A 22,561-nucleotide genomic window follows, 5' to 3' on the forward strand; every position below is an offset into this window, starting at 1 on the left:
CTTGCCTGGAGAATTCCATGGACAGAGGAACCTGTCGGGCTACAGTCCATAGGGTCAGAAGAGTCAGACACGACTGAGTGACTTAGCACGCATGCATGCATGCAGGCAGGGCCAGAGCAGCATATCAAGGTCAGGTGTTAGTCGCTCAGTCGTGTCTGACTCTGCGACCCCATGGACTGTAGCCTGCCAGGCTCCTCTGTCCATGGAATTCTCCAGGCAAGAATACCGGAGTGTGTTGCCATTCCCTTCTCCAGGGGATATTCCCAACCCAAGGATCCAAACCAGGCCACCTGCATAGCAGGCGGATTCTTTACTGTCTAAGCCACCGAGGAAGCCCAGAGTGACATATAGCCTAGGGCATATTTTGCCCCCACTATTGGCCTTCTAAGTACTCTACTTGATTCCCTGTGCATTATGAGGTTTTTTACTCTATCTGATGAGATTAGAAACTATTCAAAGTCTTCTTTGAACTCTAAAGATAATTCTTTTTAATCCTTCCTGGTGGTTCTTTACCCAGCCTTGTGTTGTTTCATCACTTGCATGAGCTGAGGAGTACTCAGCCAAAGACTCAAGCAGGACCCTCTGCAGATCTCTGGAGTTCTTTTCATTTCTATGTATCTCTTTTCTCTTCAGCGCCCTAACCTGTGAACTCTAGCTTCCTTGGTCTCCTTGGATTCCCAAGTCCATCTCCTTAACTCAAGGAGAATACTGGGCTTCACCTGAATTTTCCATTGTCAGTGCTATGACGGGAAACTCTATCCAGGCTGAGGCATCTGTAGGACTCATTTCATTTGTTTCCTCCTTCTCACGGATCACTATTCTTCATTGCCAGATGTCCAACTTGAAGACCATTGTTTCATATTGTTGTTGTTCTGTCACTAAATTGTATCTGTCTGTTTGCGACCCCATGGACTGCAGCACACTAGGCTTCTCTGTCCTTCATTATCTCCCGGAGTTTGCTCAGATTCATGTCCATTGAGTCGGTGATGCTATCTAACTGTTTCATCCTCTGCCACCTGCCTTCTCCTTTTGCCTTCAATTTTTCCCAGCATCAGGGTCTTTTCCAGTGAGTCAGTTTTTCGCATCAGGTGGCCAAAGTATTGGAGCTTTAGCTTCAGCATCAGTCCTTCCAATGAATATTCAGGGTTGATTTCCTTTAGGATTGACTGTTTTGATCTACTTACAGTCCAAGGGACTCTCAGGAGTGTTCTCCAACACCACAATTTGAAGCATCAGTTCTTCAGTGCTCAGCCTTCTTTATGATCCAATTCTCACATCCATACATGACTACTGAAAAAACCATAACTTTGACTATACAGACCTTTGTTGGCAATGTCTTTGCTTTTTAATATGCTGTCTAGGTTTGTCATGGGTTTCCTTCCAAAGAGCAAGTGTCTTTTAATTTCATGGCTGTAGTCACCGTCCACAGTGATTTTGGAGCCCAGGAAATAAAATCTGTCACTGCTTCTACTTTCCCATCTATTGTTTCATATACTTTTTATCATCATTTTAGTTGTTTCAGATTGGAGGGAAAATCTGGTCCCTGTTAGTCCATCTTGGCCAGAAGCAGAAGGAAGTAAGGTGTTCTCTCTTAATATGCTGTTTTAATCTTTTAAAATTATTCTAGGAAGTTTTCTGGAGCTATAATTTTTAATATTTGTTTTGTTCCCTCCATCTGGGTTTCTATTTCAGGGACTTCTATGAAGTATGAATTGGATATTCTTTTTCTACCTTTAATATTGATCATTTGTCCTCAAATCTTTTTCTTTCTTTCTTTCTTTTTTCTTAAAGAAACATGTTCCAGAGCTTCCCTGGTAGCTCAGTGGTTAAGAATCCACCTTGCAGTGCAGGGGACATAGGTTCAGTCTCTGATTGGATCCCACAGGCTGCAGAGTAACTAAGCCCTTGTGCCTCAACTAAGACCCAATGCAGTCAAAAAAATAAATAAAATATTTTTTAAACATTCTTCCTTTTTGCCTTCTATTTCCCTTAAGCCATCATGTATTGTGTTTATTTGCTTTGTGATCCTTAGAGTTTAATCTTCTATTCTGAAATTACTTTTTCTTTTTTCCCCAATATTTCCCAACATACAAGTTGTTGCTGAATTTTTCTAGTACTTGTTTGTGTTATTCTTTTATTGCCTTGTACCATTTTCTTAATGTCTTTTAGCTTCTTCAAAATAGCTGCCTCAGGCATTTTTTGGTGGTCCAGTGATTAGGACTTCATGCTCTCACTGCCGAGGGCCTTGGGGTTCAATCCCTGATTGGAGCTTAGAAGTGGTGCGGCCAAAAAACACCAAAACAAAACAAAAGCTGGCTATAACTTTGATGTGTTCTATAAGCATGCGTTTTAATCATGCTTTCATTGTCTCTAAGGTTGATATTCTGCCTTCTTATTCTTTTATTTTACAGCACATTGTATGGGACTTGCTTTCTGTACTTTTTTTTTTTTTGCCTTCTTTCCTTTTTTTTCTCTTCTTTATATGAAATTAGCTTTCCTTAACTTTCGGAAGGAGGCAGAGGTTCAGAGTAGCTTCTCAAATGTCAGAGCTCCCTCTTCTGTTTTTTCATAGTGCTAGATTATGGCAAGTCATTTCTGAGATTTCTTAACTCTATTCCCCTACTTTTACCTGGACATTCTCTTTTCTTACTGATGTAGACCAAATAATGGCTCCCTAAAAAAAGCCATGTCTGAATCCCTGAAACCTAGGAATGTTACCATATGACCAAAAAAAAAGACTTTGCAGAGGTGATTAAGGATTTTGAAATGAGATTATCCAGAGTTCTCCAGGTGGGCCCTTTGACAAGTATCTTTATAAGAGAGAGGCAAAAGAAGATCACACAAATTGAAGAGGAAAAGGATATATGACTACAGAGGCAGAGTTTGGAGTGATGCGGCCACAAGCCAAGGAATGACAGGAGCCATCAGGAGCTGGAAAAGCAAGGAGCAAATTCTCCCTTAAAGCTTCCAGAGGGAGCATGACTCTGCCAACACCTTGGTCTTGGCCAAGAGATACTGATTTGGAACTTCTGGCTTCCAAAACTGTGAGAGAATAAATTTATGTTGTTATAAGCCACCAAGTTTGTGGCGATTTGTTCCAGTAGCAATAGGAAACTAATGCAGAGTTTGGTACTTGAAGTGAGGTGTTGCTATAACAAATCTCTAAAAAATGTGGAAGTGGCTTTGGAATAGGGTAGTCGGATAATATGCAGAGGCTGGAAGAATCTTAAAGAACGTGACAGAAAAGCCTAGATTGCCTAAAATACACTTCTGATAGAAACAGAGGTGCTGAAAGCATTGCTGGTGAGGGCTCAGAAGTGAGGAATGCTGGCAACCTGGATGGAGCTGGACCCTGCTGAGACCTTGATTTTGGCCCAGTGATACTGATTTAACTACTTGCCTCTAAAACTGTGAGAGAATAAATTACTGTTGCTTTAAACCACCAAGTTTGAGGTAATTTTCTTCAGCAGCCATAGGAAATGAATACACCTACTCTCCATTGTTCTAACCTGCTCAATTTTTATTTTACCCCCAGAACTTTCTCCTCAGTGTAGAACCTTGTTCTGGAAGAGAGCCCTAGTGGACCGGTGTACAATGAAGGATTAACTCAGCAAGTCTAGGTTGTCCAAACCTTGCACATTCCAAAGAAAGATTTGGCCCTTGCCCAGCTCCTGGTAGACAACCTCAAAGCCCTTGGAATAGCCTGTCTGTTAAGAGCACTTTTGTTTGCTTGAATCCACAAGCCATGCCATATAGTTTATTTTAAAGCTGTAATTTATGGTGGAGGTCTTGGGCCATCCAGAATCAGCTTGAACTTTGGAGGGACTTAGTAACTAAGGTCAGCTCTGCCCACCTAACTCCAAATAAAAATTCTGACCAAAGTTCAAATGAGCTTTCTTGGTTGGCAATATGAACTTCTGTGTGTTACCCCATATCTTGTTGGGAGAATTAAGCACTGAGCCAGATGACTCTGCTGGGAGAGAAGTGGAAGCTTGCTCCTGGTCTCTCTGCTCCATGTGATCTTTTCCATCGCTGATTTAAATCTCTATCCTTTTGTTGTAATAAACCTTAACAACGAGTATAACTGCTTTGCTAAATTCTGTGAGTTCTTCTGGCGAATCATTGCATTGGAGGGTAGTCTTGGGGACTCCTAAGCACAGTCAGAGTTCACAGCCCCCCTCAGATCTTACTGCAGACCCCTTACATTCACCTGTTACTAAATGAAGTAAAACATCTCTCAGTTTCAGCTGCTGAATTCGAGTTGGCATGCCACCCCTGTTGACTGTTTTGGCATTCTCCTATACTCAGGTCTGTCAAATGCCCCTATTTCTCCCTGCTTTTTCCTACAAGGATAACTATACTATACAATTCTTGTGGCTATTGATGAGCTGTCTTCACCTTCACATATTTTGAGATTCATGGGTATTTTGACTATTTATTGCTGTGGAAATAAACTGCACCAAAACTTAGTGGCTTAAAATAATAACCATTTTATTGTTCACAATTCTATGGATCAAAAATTTGGGCAGGGCTCAGTGGAGATGGCTCCATTTCTTCTCCATATGATGTCTGAGGCAACTGGAATGGGGTTGGAAGATCCAAGGTGCTGTCATTACGATTGGGACCTTGGTGCTAGTTGTCATTTGGACCTCTGTTGTCATGCACATGGACTCATTGTTAAAATGGTGTCTCAGAGCTTTGGTCTTCAGAAAAATAGAAAGACTTTTTTACAGGGTGTCTAGGTTCCCTTCACATTAAAGCAGAAGTTCAAGTCCTCTTAACACCTAGGTTCAGAAGCCCCAGAATGTCACTTCTACTTCATTTTATTGGTGAAACAGAAAATAAGCCCAGCCCAGACACAAAGAGTGAAAAAATATGCTCCACATGTGAATGGAAGGAGTGGCAAGCCCTAACGGAGATAAAAAATATTGCTGGCAGTCATATCTGCAGAAAATCTACCTTGCTGGAGATATTGTGTCCCCTAGTTTCATTGTAAATATTGTCTATGGGTTTTGGTGCTGCTACGTGGTTGCTCTGTCTGTTTGCATGTTGGCATGAAGAGAGATTTAAAAACTACTCTGCTGCCACCATGTTCCCAGCTTCCATTCTCATTTTTAAAAATAATCTCAGAAAAGAATAGAAATTTGGGTGAGGGTCAAATAAAGAAGTAAAAATTTCTAAATGATAACCTTCTCCTGAGAAATTAGGAATAAATGAAAGTGTGTGTGTGTTTCATGGACCAATAGAGAAAATTTGAATCATGTTTATAAGTAATGGAAGGATAATCACCAGCAAAACTGATAAGCAAAATCAAATTTCCAAATTACTAAGAGAGGGAGAAGGAGAATGAATAGAAGCTTGGCACAGAGACAGCAAATGAAATTGAAAAAGAGTGTCAACAAGAAAGCAGAAAAAGGGAAGCAGTCTGATGGAAGACAAAATCGGCATATTTTCATATGTTCTCCTATACAAAACTGTGAAATGGGTTTAAAAAACAAAAGTTATGCACTGTTTCCTAAAATCATGTTTCACACAAAGAGGCAAAACTAAACACTAGTAAAGATACATCGGGTAAATGTAAGCATAATAAAGGAGGCCTGATGATACAATTATCAGGTTAAACTCAAAGGCCAAAAGCATTCAACAGATTTTTAGAAAGAGACATTGTGTAATAATAAAGCATACATTAGATGAAGATATATTTAATAATGTATATAAATATTTACACTAACACCAATAACACCAGCAAAAATTCATAGAAAAGGAACAAAATTCTAAATTCATAATTTATAGTGGAGGTTATACCTCTTTCAGAATATGATAGATCAAGCTAACAAAAATAATTAAAAGTAGAAAAGATATGAAAATTGTAATCAATAAGCCACATTTAAAAGACATAAAAGAATTTTGAATCTTACAAGCAGACTATATAGTCTCTACTCTTATGTTCTTACAGCATTAAAAAACATTCAATTGTCTAATTTTGCCTCAGAGAAATGATTGATACATTTTTTTTTCAAGTGGGACTTTGGCAGATCACATTCTCTGATAAAAGCCAACAAAAACAGAAATAAATTCAAATGTTACCAAAACATCTTAATCAGTTGGAAATTAAGAAACACTATCTAAAGTAAATCGGGACTAAATGGGTCTATAGAGTCCAGTTCATAGAGAAAGATGGAAGTTTCCCAGTTTATTTTATAAAAGGAGAATAATTTTAATACCAGAGCTGAAATATATTGCTTGAAAAAGAAGATAACTAGAGACAATATTTCATGAATATGGTTAAATTTTTCTAAATAAAATATCAACATAGCAAATAAATCCAGATATGTCTTGAGAAAATAACACACCATAACTATTAAGATGATTCCAGGAAGGCTAGTATGGTTTAATATTTGTAAATCAATTGACATACTTCATTACACCAACACTTTAGAGAAACCATGTAATATTTAATATAAAAAGGTATACAATGCAATTCATGAGCTATTATGTTAATGATAAAACTAAAAAAAAGTAATAGAAGGAAACTACTTAAAATTGATAAATCCAATTTTCCAAAAATTGCCAGAAAACTTTATACTAAATGGTAAAATGGTTAAAATAATTTCCATTAAAAGTGACAACAGGATAAGAATGCTCTCTATCATATCTATTACTCAACATTATTTTTAAGGTTCTATCTCAGCATTGTCTGAAACAACTTTCCACAATGATGAAGTGTTCTATATATAGAGCTGCCTAATACAGTAGCCACAAGCCATGTGCTGCCATTGAGCACTTAAAATGTGGCTAGGTGACTAAGAAACTGAATTATATTAATAAATTTTATATAGCTTCAATAAATTTAAATAGTCACATAAACTTAGAGGCTACCATATTGGACAGTTAATTCAGTGAAAAAAAAGAACTAATCACATCAATTAGCAGATACAAGAGAGACTATTATCTAAATTTGATATGACTATACAATTAGAAAACCTAAAAGACTATACTACCAAAAGCTACCAGAATTGGTAGGGAGTTTTGGTGAGGAGCTGAATATAAGATAAAATCATAAAAATAGGTCTTTTCTCACTATACTAGCAGTTAGCAGATAGATTTAGCAAAAATAAGTCTTAACAATGACAATACAAATATTATAAATATCTAAGAATCAATTTCGGCTTCCCAGGTGGCTCAGTGGGTAAAGAATCCACCTGCAACACAGGAGATGGCGGGTTGGATCCCTGGGTTGGGACGATCCACTGGAAGAGGGTATGGCAACCCACTCTAGTATTCTTGCCCAGAGAATCCCATGAACAGAGGAGCCAGGCAGGCTAGAGTCCATGGGGTTGCAAAGAGTTGGACACAACTGAAGCGACTGAGCATACGCACATGCACACACAAGATCAATTTAACCAAAAAGGTGATGGATTTATAAGAAGAAAACCATAAAACATCATTGCAGCACATAATACAAGACATAATCAAATAGAGACACATCAAATCCTTAGACATAAAGGCTTATTATAATCAGTTCAGTTCAGTTCAGTCACTCAGTCATGTCCGACTCTTTGCGACCCCATGGACCATAGCACCCCAGGCCTCCCTGTCCATCATCAACTCCCGGAGTTCACTCAAACTCATGTCCATTAAGTCAGTGATGCCATCCAACCATCTCATCCTCTGTCGTCCCCTTCTCCTCCTGCCCTCAATCTTTCCCAGCATTAGCATCTTTTCAAATGAGTCAGTTCTTTGCATCAGGTGGCCAAAGTATTGGAGTTTCAGCTTTAGCATCAGCCCTTCCAATGAATATTCAGGACTGATCTCCTTTAGGATGGACTGGTTGGATCTCCTGGCTGTCCAAGGGACTCTCAAGAGTCTTCTCCAACACCACAGTTCAAAAGCATCAATTCTTTGGCACTCAGCTTTCTTTATAGTCCAACTCTCACATCCATACGTGATGACTGGAAAAACAATAGCTTTGACTAGATGGACCTCTGTTGGCAAAGTAATGTCTCTGCTTTTTAATATGCTGTCTAGGTTGGTCATAACTTTTCTTCCAAGGAGTAAGCATCTTTTAATTTCATGTCTGCAATCACCATCTGCAGTGATCTTGGAGCCCCCCAAAATAAAGTCTGCCACTGTTTCCCCATCTATTTCCCATGAAGTGACAGGACCTGATACCATGATCTTAGTTTTCTGAATGTTGAATTTTAAGCTAACTTTTTCACTCTCCTCTCTTTCACTTTCATCAAGAGGCTCTTTAGTTCTTCTTCACTTTTGCCATAAGGGTGGTGTCATCTGCATATCTGAGGTTATTGATATTTCTCCCAGAAGTCTTGATTCCAGCTTGTGCTTCATCCAGCCCAGCATTTTTCATGATGTACTCTGCATATAAGTTAAATAAGCAGGGTGACAATATACAGCCCCGACATACTCCTTTCTCATTTTGGAACCAGTCTGTTGTTCCATGTCCAGTTCTTACTGTTGCTTCCTGACCTGCATACAGATTTCTCAAGAGGCAGGTCAGGTTGTCTGGTTTTCCCATCTCTTGAAGGATTTTCCACAGTTTGTGGTGATTCACACAGTCAAAGGCTTGGGCATAGGCAATAAACCAGAAGTAGATGTTTTTCTGGAACTCTTGTTGCTTTTTCTGTGAGCCAGTGTATGTTGGCGATTTGATCTCTGGTTCCTCTGCTTTTTCTAAATCCAGCTTGAACATCTGGAAGTTCACGGTTCACATACTGTTGAAGCCTGGCTTGGAGAATTTTGAGCATTACTTTACTGAGCGACTTCACTTTCACTTTTCACTTTCATGCATTGGAGAAGGAAATGGCAACCCACTCCAGTGTTCTTTCCTGGAGAATCCCAGGGATGAGGGAGCCTGGTGGGCTGCCGTCTATGGGGTCGCACAGAGTCGGACACGACTGAAGTGACTTACCTTACCTTACTAGCATGTGAGATGAGTGCAATTGTGCAGTAGTTTGAGCATTCTTTGGCATTGCCTTTCTTTGGGATTGGAATGAAAACTGACCTTTTCCAGTCCTGTGGCCACTGCTGAGTTTTCCAAATTTGCTAGCATATTGAGTGCAGCACTTTCACAGCATCATCTTTTAAGATTTGAAATAGCTCAACTGGAATTCCATCACCTCCACTAACTTTGTTCATTGTGATGCTTCCTAAGGCCCATTTGACTTTGCATTCCAGGATGTCTGGCTCTAGGTGAGTGATCATACTATCGTGATTATCTGGGTCAAGAAGATCTTTTTTGTACAGTTCTTCTGTGTATTCTTGCCACCTCTTCTTAATATCTTCTGCTTCTGTTAGGTCCATACCACTTCTGTCCTTTATTGAGCCCATCTTTGCATGAAGTGTTCCCTTGGTATCTAATTTTCTTGAAGAGATCTCTAGTCTTTCCCATTCTAGTCTTTTCCTCTACTTCTTTGCACTGATCACTGAGGAAGGCTTTCTTATCTCTCCTTGCTAGTCTTTGGAACTCTGCATTCAAATGGGTATATCTTTCCTTTTCTCCTTTATTTTTTGCTTCTCTTCTTTTCACAGCTATTTGTAAGGCCTCCATGGACAGCCATTTTGCTTTTTTGAATTTCTTTTTCTTGGGGATGGTCTTGATCCCTGCCTCCTGTACAATGTCATGAACTTCTGTCCATAGTTCTTCAGGCACTATATCTATCAGATCAAATCTCTTGAATTTATTTGTCACTTCCACTGTATAATCGTAATGGATTTGATTTAGGTGGTACCTGAATGGTCTAGTGGTTTTCCCTACTTTCTTCAATTTAAGTCTGAATTTGGCAATAAGGAGTTTATGATCTGAGCCACAGTCAGCTCCCGGTCTTGTTTTTGCTGACTGTATAGAGCTTCTCCATTTTTGGCTGCAAAGAATATAATTAATCTGATTTCAGTGTTGACCATCTGGTGATGTCCATGTGTACAGTCTTCTCTTGTGTTGTTGGAAGAGGATGTTTGCTATGAACAGTGCATTCTCTTGGCAAAACTCTATTAGCCTTTGCCCTGCTTCATTCTGTACTCCAAGGCCAAATTTGCCTGTTACTCTGGGTGTTTCTTGACTTCCTACTCTTGCATTCCAGTCCCTTATAATGAAAGGACATCTTTTTTGTGTGTTAGTTCTAGAAGGTCTTGTAGATCTTCATAGAACTATTCAACTTCAGCTTCTTCAGCGTTACTGGTTGGGGCATAGACTTGGATTACTGTGATATGGAATGGTTTGCCTTCAAAACAGACAGAGATCATTCTGTCGTTTTTGAGATTGCATCCAAGTACTGCATTTCGTACTCTTTTGTTGGCTATGATGGCTACTCCATTTCTTCTAAGGGATTCCTGCCCTCAGTAGTAAATATAATGGTCATCTGAGTTAAATTCACCCATTCCAGTCCATTTTAGTTTGCTGATTCCTAAAATGTCGACGTTCACTCTTGCTATATCTCCTGTTGACCACTTCCAATTTGCCTTGATTCATCAACCTAACAGTCCAGGTTCCTGTGCAGTATTGCTCTTTACAGCGTCTGACTTTGCATCTATCACCAGTCACATCCACAACTCCGTTTTGTTTTTTCTTTGGCTCCGTCTCTTCATTCTTTCTGGAGTTATTTCTCCACTGATCTCCAGTAACATATTGGGCACCTACCGACCTGGGGAGTTCATCTTTCATTGTCCTATCTCTTTGCCTTTTCATATTGTTCATGGGGTTCTCAAGGTAAGAATACTGAAGTGTGTTTGCCATTCCCTTCTCCAGTGGGCCACATTTTGTCAGAACTCTCCACCATGACCCGTCTGTCTTGGATGGCCCTACACGGCATGGCTCATAGTTTCATTGAGTTAGACAAGGCTGTGGTCCATGTGATCAGATTGGCTAGTTTTCTGTGATTGTGGTTTCAGTCTGTCTGCCCTCTGATGGAGAAGGATAAGAGGCTTATGGATGCTTCCTGATGGGAGAAACTGACTGAGGGGGAAACTGGGTCTTGTCTGATGGGCAGGGCCATGCGCAGTAAATCTTTAATCCAATTTTCTGTTGATGGATGGAGCTGTGTTCCCTCTCTGTTATTTACCTGGGGCCAAACTATGGTGGCCCCTAAGACTTCCCTGGTGGCTCTGATGGTAAAGCATCTGCCTATAATTTGGGAGACCCAGGTTTCATCCCTGGGTTGGGAAGATTCTCTGGAGAAGGAAATGGCAACCCATTCCAGTACTCTTGCCTGGAAAATCCCGTGGATAGAGTAGCCTGGTGAGCTACAGTCCATGGGGGTTGCACACGACTGAGCGACTTCACTTTCACTTTTTCACTTTCATTTCAAACTGCGGTGGAGGTAATGAAGATAATGGCGACCTCCTTCAAAAGGCCCCATGCACGCACTGCTACACTCAGTGCCCCCAACCCTGCAGCAGGCCACCGCTGACCCACGCCTCAGCTGGAGACTCCTGGACACTCCTGGGCAAGTCTGGGTCAGTCTCTTGTGCGGTCACTGCTCCTTTCTCCTAGATCTTGGTGCGCACAAGGTTCTGTTTGTGCCCTCCAAGAGTCTATTTCCCAGTCCTGTGTAAGTTCTGGCAGCTCTATGGTGGGGTTAATGGCAACCTCCTCCAAGAGGGCATATATCATACCCAAGTCTGCTGCACCCAGAGCCCCTGCCCCTGTAGCAGTCGACTGCTGAGCTGTACCTCCACAGGAGATGCTCAGACACAGTTCTGTCTCAGTCTCTGTGGGGTCTCTGGGTCCTGGTGCAGACAAGGTTTGTTTGAGCCCTCTGAGCGTCTCTGGCTGGAATGGGGTTTGATTCTAAATGTGAATTCGCCCCTCCTACCTTCTTGCTGGGGCGTCTCCTTTGCCTTTGGATGTGAGGTATCTCCTCAAAGTCATAATAAAAAGCATTAACTCTTTCCGAAGTATAATATTGATATAATACAATTCCAATCAGAATTACAATAGTTCTGTTTTGTGGAGGGGTTTTTTTTGAGGAGGGGTAGTATTCAATTTTAAACTTTATAAAATGATTTTAAACTTCAAAGTTTATAGAAAAAGTAAATCTGTGAGAACAAAAATCTTTTGAAATCATACAGATTACAGAGACATGATAGAGTTCAGATTAAGCTAAATATATTTGTGACCTTATATGACAGAAATGACATTTAATTCAGGGGCTTGTGGGTAATATGTTCCATAAATGGTGCCAGCTGATAATGTTGAATTTTACCTGAGCCCCGTGATCCTGATAAATAGTGCAGGTTAAGAAATTCCCTTACTCTTTTGCGTTCTTCTTTGTTATTCTTTGCTTACAGCAAAGATCCCCTCTTCACTGTATGACTTTGGACTCACAGACACCACTTGTTTGTTAATAACATGGCCACAGACCCTCCAAATTCTCATTCTTTTCCCCCCTAAACATTGATTAACCACAACAAAATGCTTATTAGCCGAAGTTTAGCCAAGCTTTTCTCTTTCATACAGGTTCCTGAACTCTGCTTGCCCTCAAGCCTGAGGAAGCTCAAAAAAATATGTGGAACATGCCCTTTTCTCAGCATCTCCTGAGAATTGGCTGACCACAGTGGACACTCTCCTGACAGATCCCATTAGTCATTTTCCCTGATTGTGCAGGTTCTCTTCCACAGAGTCGGCTTATCTTGGCTTGCCTCCTCCTTACCCTATCTATAAAAGAAAAGCCCTTTTCTGTTTGGTTTTGAGATGCTTGCAGATTTCTGAGATGGGGATTCTCCCCCTATTTGCAATAGCCTTTCTTTCTAGTCTCTCCCTATCCAAGTCTGGATTTGTTTCTATTTGATGCAGCAACAATGAAGCTTGATCTTAATCTCATACCATACATCAGAGTCAATTTCAACTAGATAAAGGTATAAGTAGAAAATTTTAAAACAAAAATGAAATAAATGTTAAGACTATCTTTTTAAGAATACTTGGAATGGAGAAGGGGTCTGTGCAAGGCAGGAAACAAAGAAGCCAGAAATGAAAGCTTTTTAAAAAAAAATGTTTATTTTTGGCTGCACTGGGTCTTTGTTGCTGTGCTTTCTGTAGTTGTGGGGAGCAGGGGCCACTCTTGTTGCAGTATGTGGGCTTCCCATTGCAGTGGCTTCTCTTCTTGTGAAGCATGGGCTCTAGGTGCATGGGCTCAGTAGTTACGGTGCATGAGCTTAGTTGCTCTCATGTGGAATCTTCCTGAACCAAGGATCAAACCCATGTCCCCTGCAGGCAGATTCTTAACCACTGGACCACCAGGGAAGTCCAAGAAAGCTTATTTTTGACGAAAGAATACATTTTTCTAATTACAGATAAAAGGACACCTACAAAATGCAAAGGACAAAATGAGTTGGGGAAAAATATTGCAATGCAACCAATATCTCTAGTTTACAAAGAGCTCTTACAAATTGATAAGAAAAAGCAAATCACTGCAAAGAAAACTTAACAAAGGCTATGAAGATTTGCCAAAGAGAAAATCTAAATTGTCAACAAACAGAAAAAGAGCCTCAGTTTCACAAGTGGTCAGGGTAGTGCAAGTTAAAGCAATTAAATTACCCCTCAGATTGGCAAAAATTACAGCATCAACATTCAGTGCCAAAGATTTCCCTTGGTGGACTCATACTGTGCTGGTGGGAGTAGGAAATGTTAAAATATTTGGGGGAAGTGATTTGGCTGTATCTATTCAACAACACAATACCCTTGGATTTAATAATAAAACTTCAAAACATAGGAAGCAAAAATTGACTGGTGCAATGAAAATCTGACTTACGAGTACAGTGGGAGATCTCTCTCACTAACTCAGAGAGCACACAGAAGAAAATCATCAGGAAGAACAAACACATTTAAAATAGCTTAAGGGCTTCCCTGGTGGCACTAGTGGTAAAGAATCTGCCTGCCAATGCAGGAGACACAGGAGATGCTTGTTCAATCCCTGCGTCAAGAAGATTCCCTGGAGAAGGAAATGGCTACTCATTCCAGTATCCTTGCCTGGAGAATTCCATGGACAGAGGAGCCTGGCAGGCCGCACAGTCCATGAGGTCGTATAGAGTTGGACACGACTGAGCAACTAACACTATGTCGACTAAAAAAGTATAGTCACAACCTGAAAGTAGAGGGCTATTTTGTTTGGTGAGAATGTTTAGGACTCTGAGCCAGGGAGACAGCATCTCAGTAGCTCCGAGAAAACTGCTCCAAGGAGGCAGGAAGGGAAGTCAGGCTCTGTGCAAGTTTGCAACGAAGAGAGCAGGTAGTCTGAACACCACATCTCAGGTATCAAGGAATTTAGCTTTCTTTGTATGGAAAGATGCAAGCCTCTGAGCTCACTGAATTCATTCCTTTCATATGCACCTCAGCTATTTGGGGCCAATCCTGTTTCCTTGTTCACCTTGCTTCCGGTATTCCTCCAGCTCCTCAGCAATTACTATGGGGGTAGCAACGCCCTCTGGATGGCAGTTTTGGGAGCGATCATTCACATTTGGAGGCCAGAAATAGCTGATGGCTGTGACATTGTAGAAGGCAGTGGCACCCCACTCCAGTACTCTTGCCTGGAAACTCCCATGGACGGAGAAGCCTAGTAGGCTGCAGTCCATGGGGTCGCTGAGGGTCGGACACGACTGAGAGACTTCACTTTCACTTTTCTGCATTGGAGAAGGAAATGGCAACCCACTCCAGTGTTCTTGCTTGGAGAGTCCCAGGGACAGGGGAGCCTGGTGGGCTGCCGTCTATGGGGTCACACAGAGTCGGACACGACTGAAGTGACTTAGCAGCAGCAGCAGTGACATGGTTGTAGCCTCACATTCCTGGAAACAAACTCACTCAGAAGGACAATGCAGATAGTGGAGTGCAATTTATTACACTGGCGGGCCCAAGGCTGAGTCTCCTCTTAGCCAAGGACCCCGACCAGTTTTTGTGAAAACCTTATATACCCTAAGTGTACATGCTCAAACCCACTTCCTCAAATTCTCTGAAACTAGTCTGAACAAATAAAAAGAAAGATACAAAGTTAACCGGTGATTCATATGCATTAAGCATAGGTAGTTAACAGTGGACAATTATCAATAGGCCTGTGGTCATACCCCAATAAGCATAATAGAATTTGTGATTCTATTTGGTTACATACATAATTAGGGTATTCTTTTAGCTGATGGAGAGTCTAGGTACGAGCCCTGGGGCTCTTCCATCCCTGGGAGTCTGGTTTTCCAGTTGGTATGTCATTTCCATAGATACTGGGCATATAGCTCAAAGTCCACAGTCTGGCCCAAGATGGAGCCTGTTCTGTCTCTTTCCTCCTTAAACATTTCTTATTTATTAATATGACAGGAGATATTTTCATTTCCCAACTAACACACTAACAAGCTCAAACCAATAAACACATATGCTAAACCCAACAGCTGGAAAATACAGTCTTTTCAATCAAGAAATGAAACATTGTGGAAAACTGGGTCCCATATTTGAGGCTTAAGGCAAGTTTGACACTGGATTTCTAAATAATCCTTGCAAAAGGGGGAAACCATTACAAATTAGCACTTGAAACTGAATACTAATGAAAATGAATCAAATCAAAACTTGGAACTTGGGGCTTTCCTGGTGGTCTAGTGGTTAATAATCTACCTGCCAATGAAGCAGAAACCGGCTCCAAGATCCTACATGCTGAGGAGCAACTAAGCCCCTGTGCCACAACTACTGAGCCAAAGCTCCATGACTACTGAAGCCTGGTGCCTAGAGCCCGGGCTCCCAGAGAAGCCACCGCAATAAGCCACTCGCCACAACTAGAGAAAACCCGCAGCAGCAAGGAAGAAAACCAGCACAGTCCAATATTAAATAAATAAATAATCTTAAAAAACAAACAAAAAACCTTGAAACCTTGGATATTTAGAAGAGAGCTTTAGCCTTCATGCTTATATAAGGAAACAGGGAAGCCTGAGTACTCGAGTTTTTTCTTGTTTTAATGAATGAAATGTCCCATTACTGATGTCACAAGTCCCCCGCCCCTGCTCCGTGCACAGATACTTGGTTTCTGGCGCTCAACCACCTCAGCTCCCCGCGCCCACAGTGGTTAAACTCTCGCTGCGGGCAACTTCCGCTTCCTGGCCTAAATTTGACACGTACTATTCCCCCCGTGGCAAATACCCAGGGTCGGTGACAGCCGGAGCCGGGCGATGCCCCCAGCTGACAAGTGGACAGAGGCGCCGTCAGGTGGGCACGCAGCGGCGCCCGGGGCTCTGCCGCCGCAAGCCGCCTGCACGGATCAAGGGCCTTTCTGCACCTGGAGAAGTGGAGAAGTGGGGGCTGGGAGGGGGCGCCAGTGTCCTGCCGGTGGCTTGGAGGTGTTTTTCTAGCTAGGATAGGGGAGGGGGCAGGGGGAGTTACTACGTGTGAGGATGCGTCGGCCCCTGGGGATATGGCCGGAGGGCGGGGCCCCAGGACGCAGAGAAGGGAAGACACCAGGCCTACGCTTGGGGTAACAGTGGAGGATGCGGCGCAGGACGGAAGAGTCTGGGAGCCGCAGCCCGACCTTCTGGGCCGGATCGGCTCCCAGGAAACTCCGCCGAGGCAGGTCTGGCGAGGGACCGCTGGTTCCGCAACCGCAGAGATGCCCACCCTCCCAAGATGGCGACTCCCGGAGAGACACTCCCAAGAGGACAGCCATGTTAGTGGTCTGACAAAGTCACTAAAGAAAATTGGAAAGCCCGCCTCTCCTCCGACACACACAGACACGCGCACGCACTGACACCTCGTGAGTGCACCCGGTGTAATTGGGGTGGACGGCGGCTTCGGCGCCGACACTGAGCATGTGCAGTGTGAAGTCCAGAAACGTCAGCGTCCCGCAGAGGCAGTTTCAACACTTTGGGCTCTGAGACTGAGTTTAATTGAGACGGCGATTTAGCAGCAGTAAAGCATTGACATAATTATGGGGGCGTTAGGACATAGCTTTCTTGCTCAGTGATGGTATTCTGTGGGGTGAGTAATGGGGCTTCTCTGGAGTCTGTGAGGTGGAGCGACACGGGTTTGTGGGTGAATGATGGAGGCAGTAGGGAAAGTAATAAGCAGTCTGTGTGCTGAATTTTGGGGAATCTGTGGGGTCAGTGATTCAGAGTCTATAGGGTGAGAAGGGGGCATTGATGAGGTGAGCGATGAGGAGTCTGTAGGGTGAGTGATGAGCCTCTTGGAGGCCACTGATGGGGTAAGTGACTGGGTCTGTGGGATAAGCAGTGGAAGTCTATGGAGTGAGTGATCAGGGGTAAGTGGAGTAAGGAATGGGGACTGTGGTGTGAGTGATCTGGTGTCAGAGATGTGATTCGAGCTCTGTGAGGTTGGTGCTTGGAGGACCTGTGCAGCGAATCATGGGCGTTCTGTGAGGCGTCATGGGGATTACTGAGGTTATGTGATGGAGCGGTCTGTGAGGTAAATGATGGGGTTCAGTGATGTGAGTGATGAGGATCTTTCGGAGAGTAATGGGTGGTCTGTAGAGTGAATGGTGGAGAGCCTGTGAGGTGAGGATTGGAGAATGAGTGAGTGATAGTTTTTGAGGTGAGTGATGAGGGCCGTGGGATGAGTGTTGCAGGGTCTATAAGGTATATGATTGGGTTTATTGGGTGGATGGACAAGGTTTCTGTGGTGTGAGTGATGGAGCTCTGTGGGATGAATGATACATTTATTTGGGACTGTTGATAGTGATAGAGGTGCCTATGGACCCCACGCTGCTTCATGGCATCAGTGATTGGTGGTTTTAGAATTGAGATGTGATTGTTTCAAAAACCTACTTTTGATCTTCTTGGTCCTCCTGTATCTTTGTTTCCTGTGTCATTAGTTTCTGCCCTTGATTTCATTATTTCTTTTCTTTAGATTTTTTCTTTTATTCCTATTTTTTAATTCCTAAATTGAATGCTTATCTTAATTAATATTCCATAATTTTCTCTTTCATGAATTTTTCTCTAAGAACACTTTAGTTTAATGTCACAAGTTTTTATATGTAACACGTCCACCATAGTTTATTAATAATGTTTTCTAATTTCTGTTGTGGTTTTCTCTCTGATCCCTTAGTTATTTAGGTATGAGATTTTTATTTGCCCCAAAGTTGAAATTTTTGTTATTGATTTCTAAATTATAGCCAGAGACTGTCATCTGAGTGATCATTAGGTACAGGAATGGATGTTCCTTAAAGTGGATGGTATATATTGAAATTTCGGTTATTTTCCAAGACTTTTGTAAAATTATATCTCCCACTAGCAGCATATAAAAGGGCTCACTCCAAAATCATCTCCCGCACTGATTGTTGCTGCTTTTTAAATTTCTGCTCTGAGGGCCAAACAAAACAGTATGTAGCTTACTTTGATGTGCATCTTCCTGACAAATGGCGGCCGAACATCTCATATTTATTGGCCACTGAAATGTATTTAAAAATTTTTTATATCCTTAGCTATTTTTTTTCCTTTATGTAGTTTGTCTTTCTCACTAATTTATGGATATTAACCTTCTGTCATTTATTGTAATTTTCCCCTTTATCTCTCTTTATTTTTTTCTTTTCCCTTTATCTCTCTTTATATCTTGATTTTTGAAACATGTCTTCGTATATAATTAGAAAAATAGTCATCTGATTAGATAATTTTTCTTTACAAGTTCTAAATATCGTGTCTTGCCTAGTGAGTTCTCCTTGATTTGGTGCTTAAGTAAATACATGACTTAAATTTAAATTTTCATTGTTTTAGGGTTAAATTTTAATCCAACTGGAAAATTCTGGTGTGTGGTATGAGATGAGATTAAAGTTTGTATTTTCCATTTGGTTAGAATATTTGACAGCACCAATCATTAAATGAATACCCTTTTCAAACTCAGTTAAATGCCACTTTTGTCACATAAATTCCCAAATGTTCTATTTCTGAACTCAATTTTTTCTTCTATATATGTATCTACTCCCTTTCAAAAAACTGTTGTGACTTTAGGAATACTTTTAATATTTAATAGTGCTAATCCCCTCACTCTTGCTTTCTTTGGTTGTTTTCGTTAATATTTTTTAGCATATATTCTTTCATATGAATGTTAAAAACCACTTTATTTTACTTCAAAAGCAACCATTAAAACTCTATTTTATAGTTTTCTTCTTATAGATTCAGGACCTTTTTTTAAAGTTCATTCTTAGATATTTTACACTTGATTTCATCATCACAATAAATAGCACATTTCTCTATTTCCATAGGGGGGAAATATTGATTAAAATTTTTTTCTTTTTGTATGTTATTTCTTATACAATCCAGTTATCACATTCTCATGTGAATTATAGTTGCCTTTTATGGTCTCTTAGTTTTTCTAGATATAATATCATGTCACATTCAATTAACAATGATTCTCTCTTCCTTTCAAATATTTTTTTCTGATTACTTCATTTTCTATTGCATTAGCGAGAGCTTTCAGAACAATGTTGAATGATACTTGATGGAGAGAACCTCTATCTTGTTGCTAATTTGGAAGTGAAGGATATTCATTCATTTATTCATTCAACAAATGTTTGTTAAATACCTTCCCCTTTCCAGATACTGGATTTGAAATCCTGCATGGCCACTTACTAACTACATGATCTTTTCTTTTTCTAACAGCTTTATTGATATAATTCATCTTCCACAAACTTCAACATTTAAAGCTTACAATTCAATTGTTGTTAGTATGTTCAAGTTGTGCAAATCACCCTCATAGTCCAATTTTAGAACACTTCATCACCCCCAAAAGGAAACATTGTACTGGTTCCACATTCCCACCCCATACCTCCAGCTGCAAGCAGCCACTGATTTACTTTGTCTCTATAAATTTGCCTATTCTAGACCTTTCATATGTATGGAATAAAACAATATATGCTCTTCAGTGACTATCTTTTTTCACTTAGAATGTTTTCAAGATTCATCCATGCTATACCATGTATCAGTACTTCATTCTTTATTACTGAATAATATTCCTTTGTGTCGATATACCTCATTTTGTTTATCCATTCATCAGTTGATAGATATTTGGGTTGTTTTCGCTTTTTGGCTACTATGAACAATGCTGCCATGAACGTTTGTGTACAAAAACTTGTACACAAGTTTGTATATTTTCATTTCTCTCAGAAGTGGAATTGCTAGGTCATACGGTACCTTTAAAGAACTGCCAAACTGTTTTTCAAAATAGTTGCACCATTTTACATGCTACCAGCAATATATGAAGGTTTCAATGTGTCATTCTTAACACTTGTTATTGTCTGTTTTTTTTATTCTAGCCATCTTAACGATTGTGAATGGTGTCTCATTGTGGTTTTTATTTCTATTTCCCTAATGAATGTTGAGAATCTTTTGATGTGTGCAATGGACTGCATGTTTATGTGCCCCTCCCACCCAAATTCACACCTTGAAATCTAAATCCCAGTGTGATGGTATTAAGAGGTAAGGCCTTTGGGAGGTGATTAGGTCATGAGGGTAGAGCCCTCATGAATGGGATTAGTGTCCTTATAAAAGAAACCTCAGAGAGCTCCTTTCCACCTTTTGCCATGTGAGGACACAAGAAGATGGCTGTCTATGAATCAGGAAGCAGGTTCTCACCAGACACCAAATCTGCTGACATCTGAGCTTGGATTTCCCAGCCTCCAGAATTGTAAGAAATAAATATTTGTTGTTTAAGCCAATATTCTCTAAGTAAAGTGATGGGAGTGGGATTGCTGGGTCATATGGTAGTTCTATTTTTAGCTTTTTGAGAAACCTCTATACTGTTTTCCACAGTGGCTGTACCAATTTACATTCCCATCACAGTGTACAAGGGTTCCCTTTTCTCCACATCCTTGCCAACATTTGTTATTTGTAGGCTTTTTGATAATAGCCATTCTGACAGGTGTGTGGTGATATCTCATTGTGGTTTTGATTTGAATTTCCCTGATGACTAATGATGCTGATCATCTTTTCATGAGCCTGTTGACCATCTTCGTTTCTTCTTTGGAAAAATGTCTATTTAGTTCTGCCCATTTTTTCTGTGTGTTTTTAATTGGAAGGTAATTACTTAACAGTGTTGTGTTGGTTTCTGCTGTACAACAATGTGAATTAGCCATAATAATACATATATATTACCCCCTCCCTCTTGAGCCTCCCCCACCTGATCCCACCCCTCTAGATCTTCACAGAGCACCCGGCTGGGCTCCCTGTGTTATAAAGCAGCTTCCCACTAGCTAGCTATATACACGTGGTAGTGTATATATGTCAGTGCTACTCTCTTGATTTGTCCTATCCTCTCCTCCCCGAACTGTGTCCACAGGTCTGTTCTTTATATCTGCGTTTCCATTCAATAAGATATTTTAAGACAGGTCACATTTACCTAACTTTTGTCCCAGTATATTGTTATAGTTGTTCTACTTTATTATTAGTTGTTGTTAATCTCTTATTGTACCCAAATCGTAAATTAATTTTATCATAGGTATGCATGTGTATAAGAGATACAGCATATATAGGGTTTGGTACTATACACAGTATCATTTCTGCCCATTTTTAAATTGGGTTGTTTTTTGATATTGAGTTGTATGAGCTGTTCATATATAATATGTTGGATATTTCTTATCAGTCATATCATTTGCAAATGTTTTCTCCCATCTAGTAGGTTGTCTTTTCATTTTGTCAGTGGTTTCCTTTGCTTACAAAAGCTTTGAACAATTTTTTGAACATTGACATTGAACATCATTTAAACATTTTTAATTGAAATATATTTTGAGATAACTGTGGATTCACATGCAGTTGTAAAAAAAATAATGCAAAGTGATCCCATGTGCACTTTGCTCAGTTTCCTTCAGTTGTGACATTTTACAAAATTAAAGTATAATATACCAACCGGAATTTTGATCCTGATACAATTCAACCATCTTCATCAGATTTCCTCAGTCTTACTCATACATATATGTGTGTACTAAGTTTCATACAATTTGATCACCTGTGAAGCTTTGTGTATCCATCACCATAGTCAAAATACTGAATGGTTCCAATATCACAGTGATCCCTAGCCTTGCCCTTTTATAACCACACTGTTCACCTCTTGTCTCTACTAACCCTTGGAAACCACTGATCTGTTCTCCATGTCTAAAATTTTGTCACTTCAAAATTGTTATATTGATCAAATCATGTAGTATATAAACTTTTGACATTTTTTCAGCAATGTAGGAGAGATCCAGTTATTCTGCATCCTCACCAGCATTTTGCATTGTCAGTATTTATTTTAGCTATTCTGATATATGTGTAGTGATATCTCATTGTAGTTTTCATTTGCATTTCCCTGGTAGATAATAGGGGAATTATTTTCATATGCTTATTTGCCATCTATGTATCCTCTTTGGTGAAATGTCTGTTAGTATTTTCTAATTGTTTGGATGATTTTACTGTTGAGTTTTGAGAGTGTTTTATATATTCTACATACCAGTCTTTTGTCAGATATGTTATCTTCACGTATTGTTCACAGTCAGTAGCTTGTCTTTTCATTCTCTTCATCTTTTCCATCCTCTGATCTTTTTCAGAGCAAAGGTTTTTAAATTTTTGACAAGACCCAGTTTATCAGTGTTTGCTTTTATGG

At 40.4% G+C, this 22,561-nt stretch overlaps 1 protein-coding gene across 6 annotated transcripts in view; it reads left to right on the plus strand.

The window, feature by feature from the left end:
- Nucleotides 1-15,949: 15,949 nt before the first annotated feature.
- ZNF41 (zinc finger protein 41) overlaps nucleotides 15,950-22,561 on the plus strand; it is a 43,826-nt gene continuing 37,214 nt past the window's right edge. Inside the window, exons 1-2 of one of the 6 annotated variants that reach the window (XM_006058794.3) lie at nucleotides 16,738-16,954; nucleotides 20,515-20,611. Coding sequence is in view for 1 of the 6 variants with exons in the window: in XM_044936455.1 (XP_044792390.1) it covers nucleotides 15,965-16,189 (225 nt within the window). In the remaining 5 variants the exon portion in view is untranslated. The other 5 variants (XM_044936455.1, XM_006058792.3, XM_006058796.3 and 2 more) reach the window with 5 other exon arrangements.

This window comes from Bubalus bubalis, chromosome X, assembly GCF_019923935.1.
Source record: "Bubalus bubalis isolate 160015118507 breed Murrah chromosome X, NDDB_SH_1, whole genome shotgun sequence".
Lineage (NCBI taxonomy): Eukaryota > Metazoa > Chordata > Mammalia > Artiodactyla > Bovidae > Bubalus > Bubalus bubalis.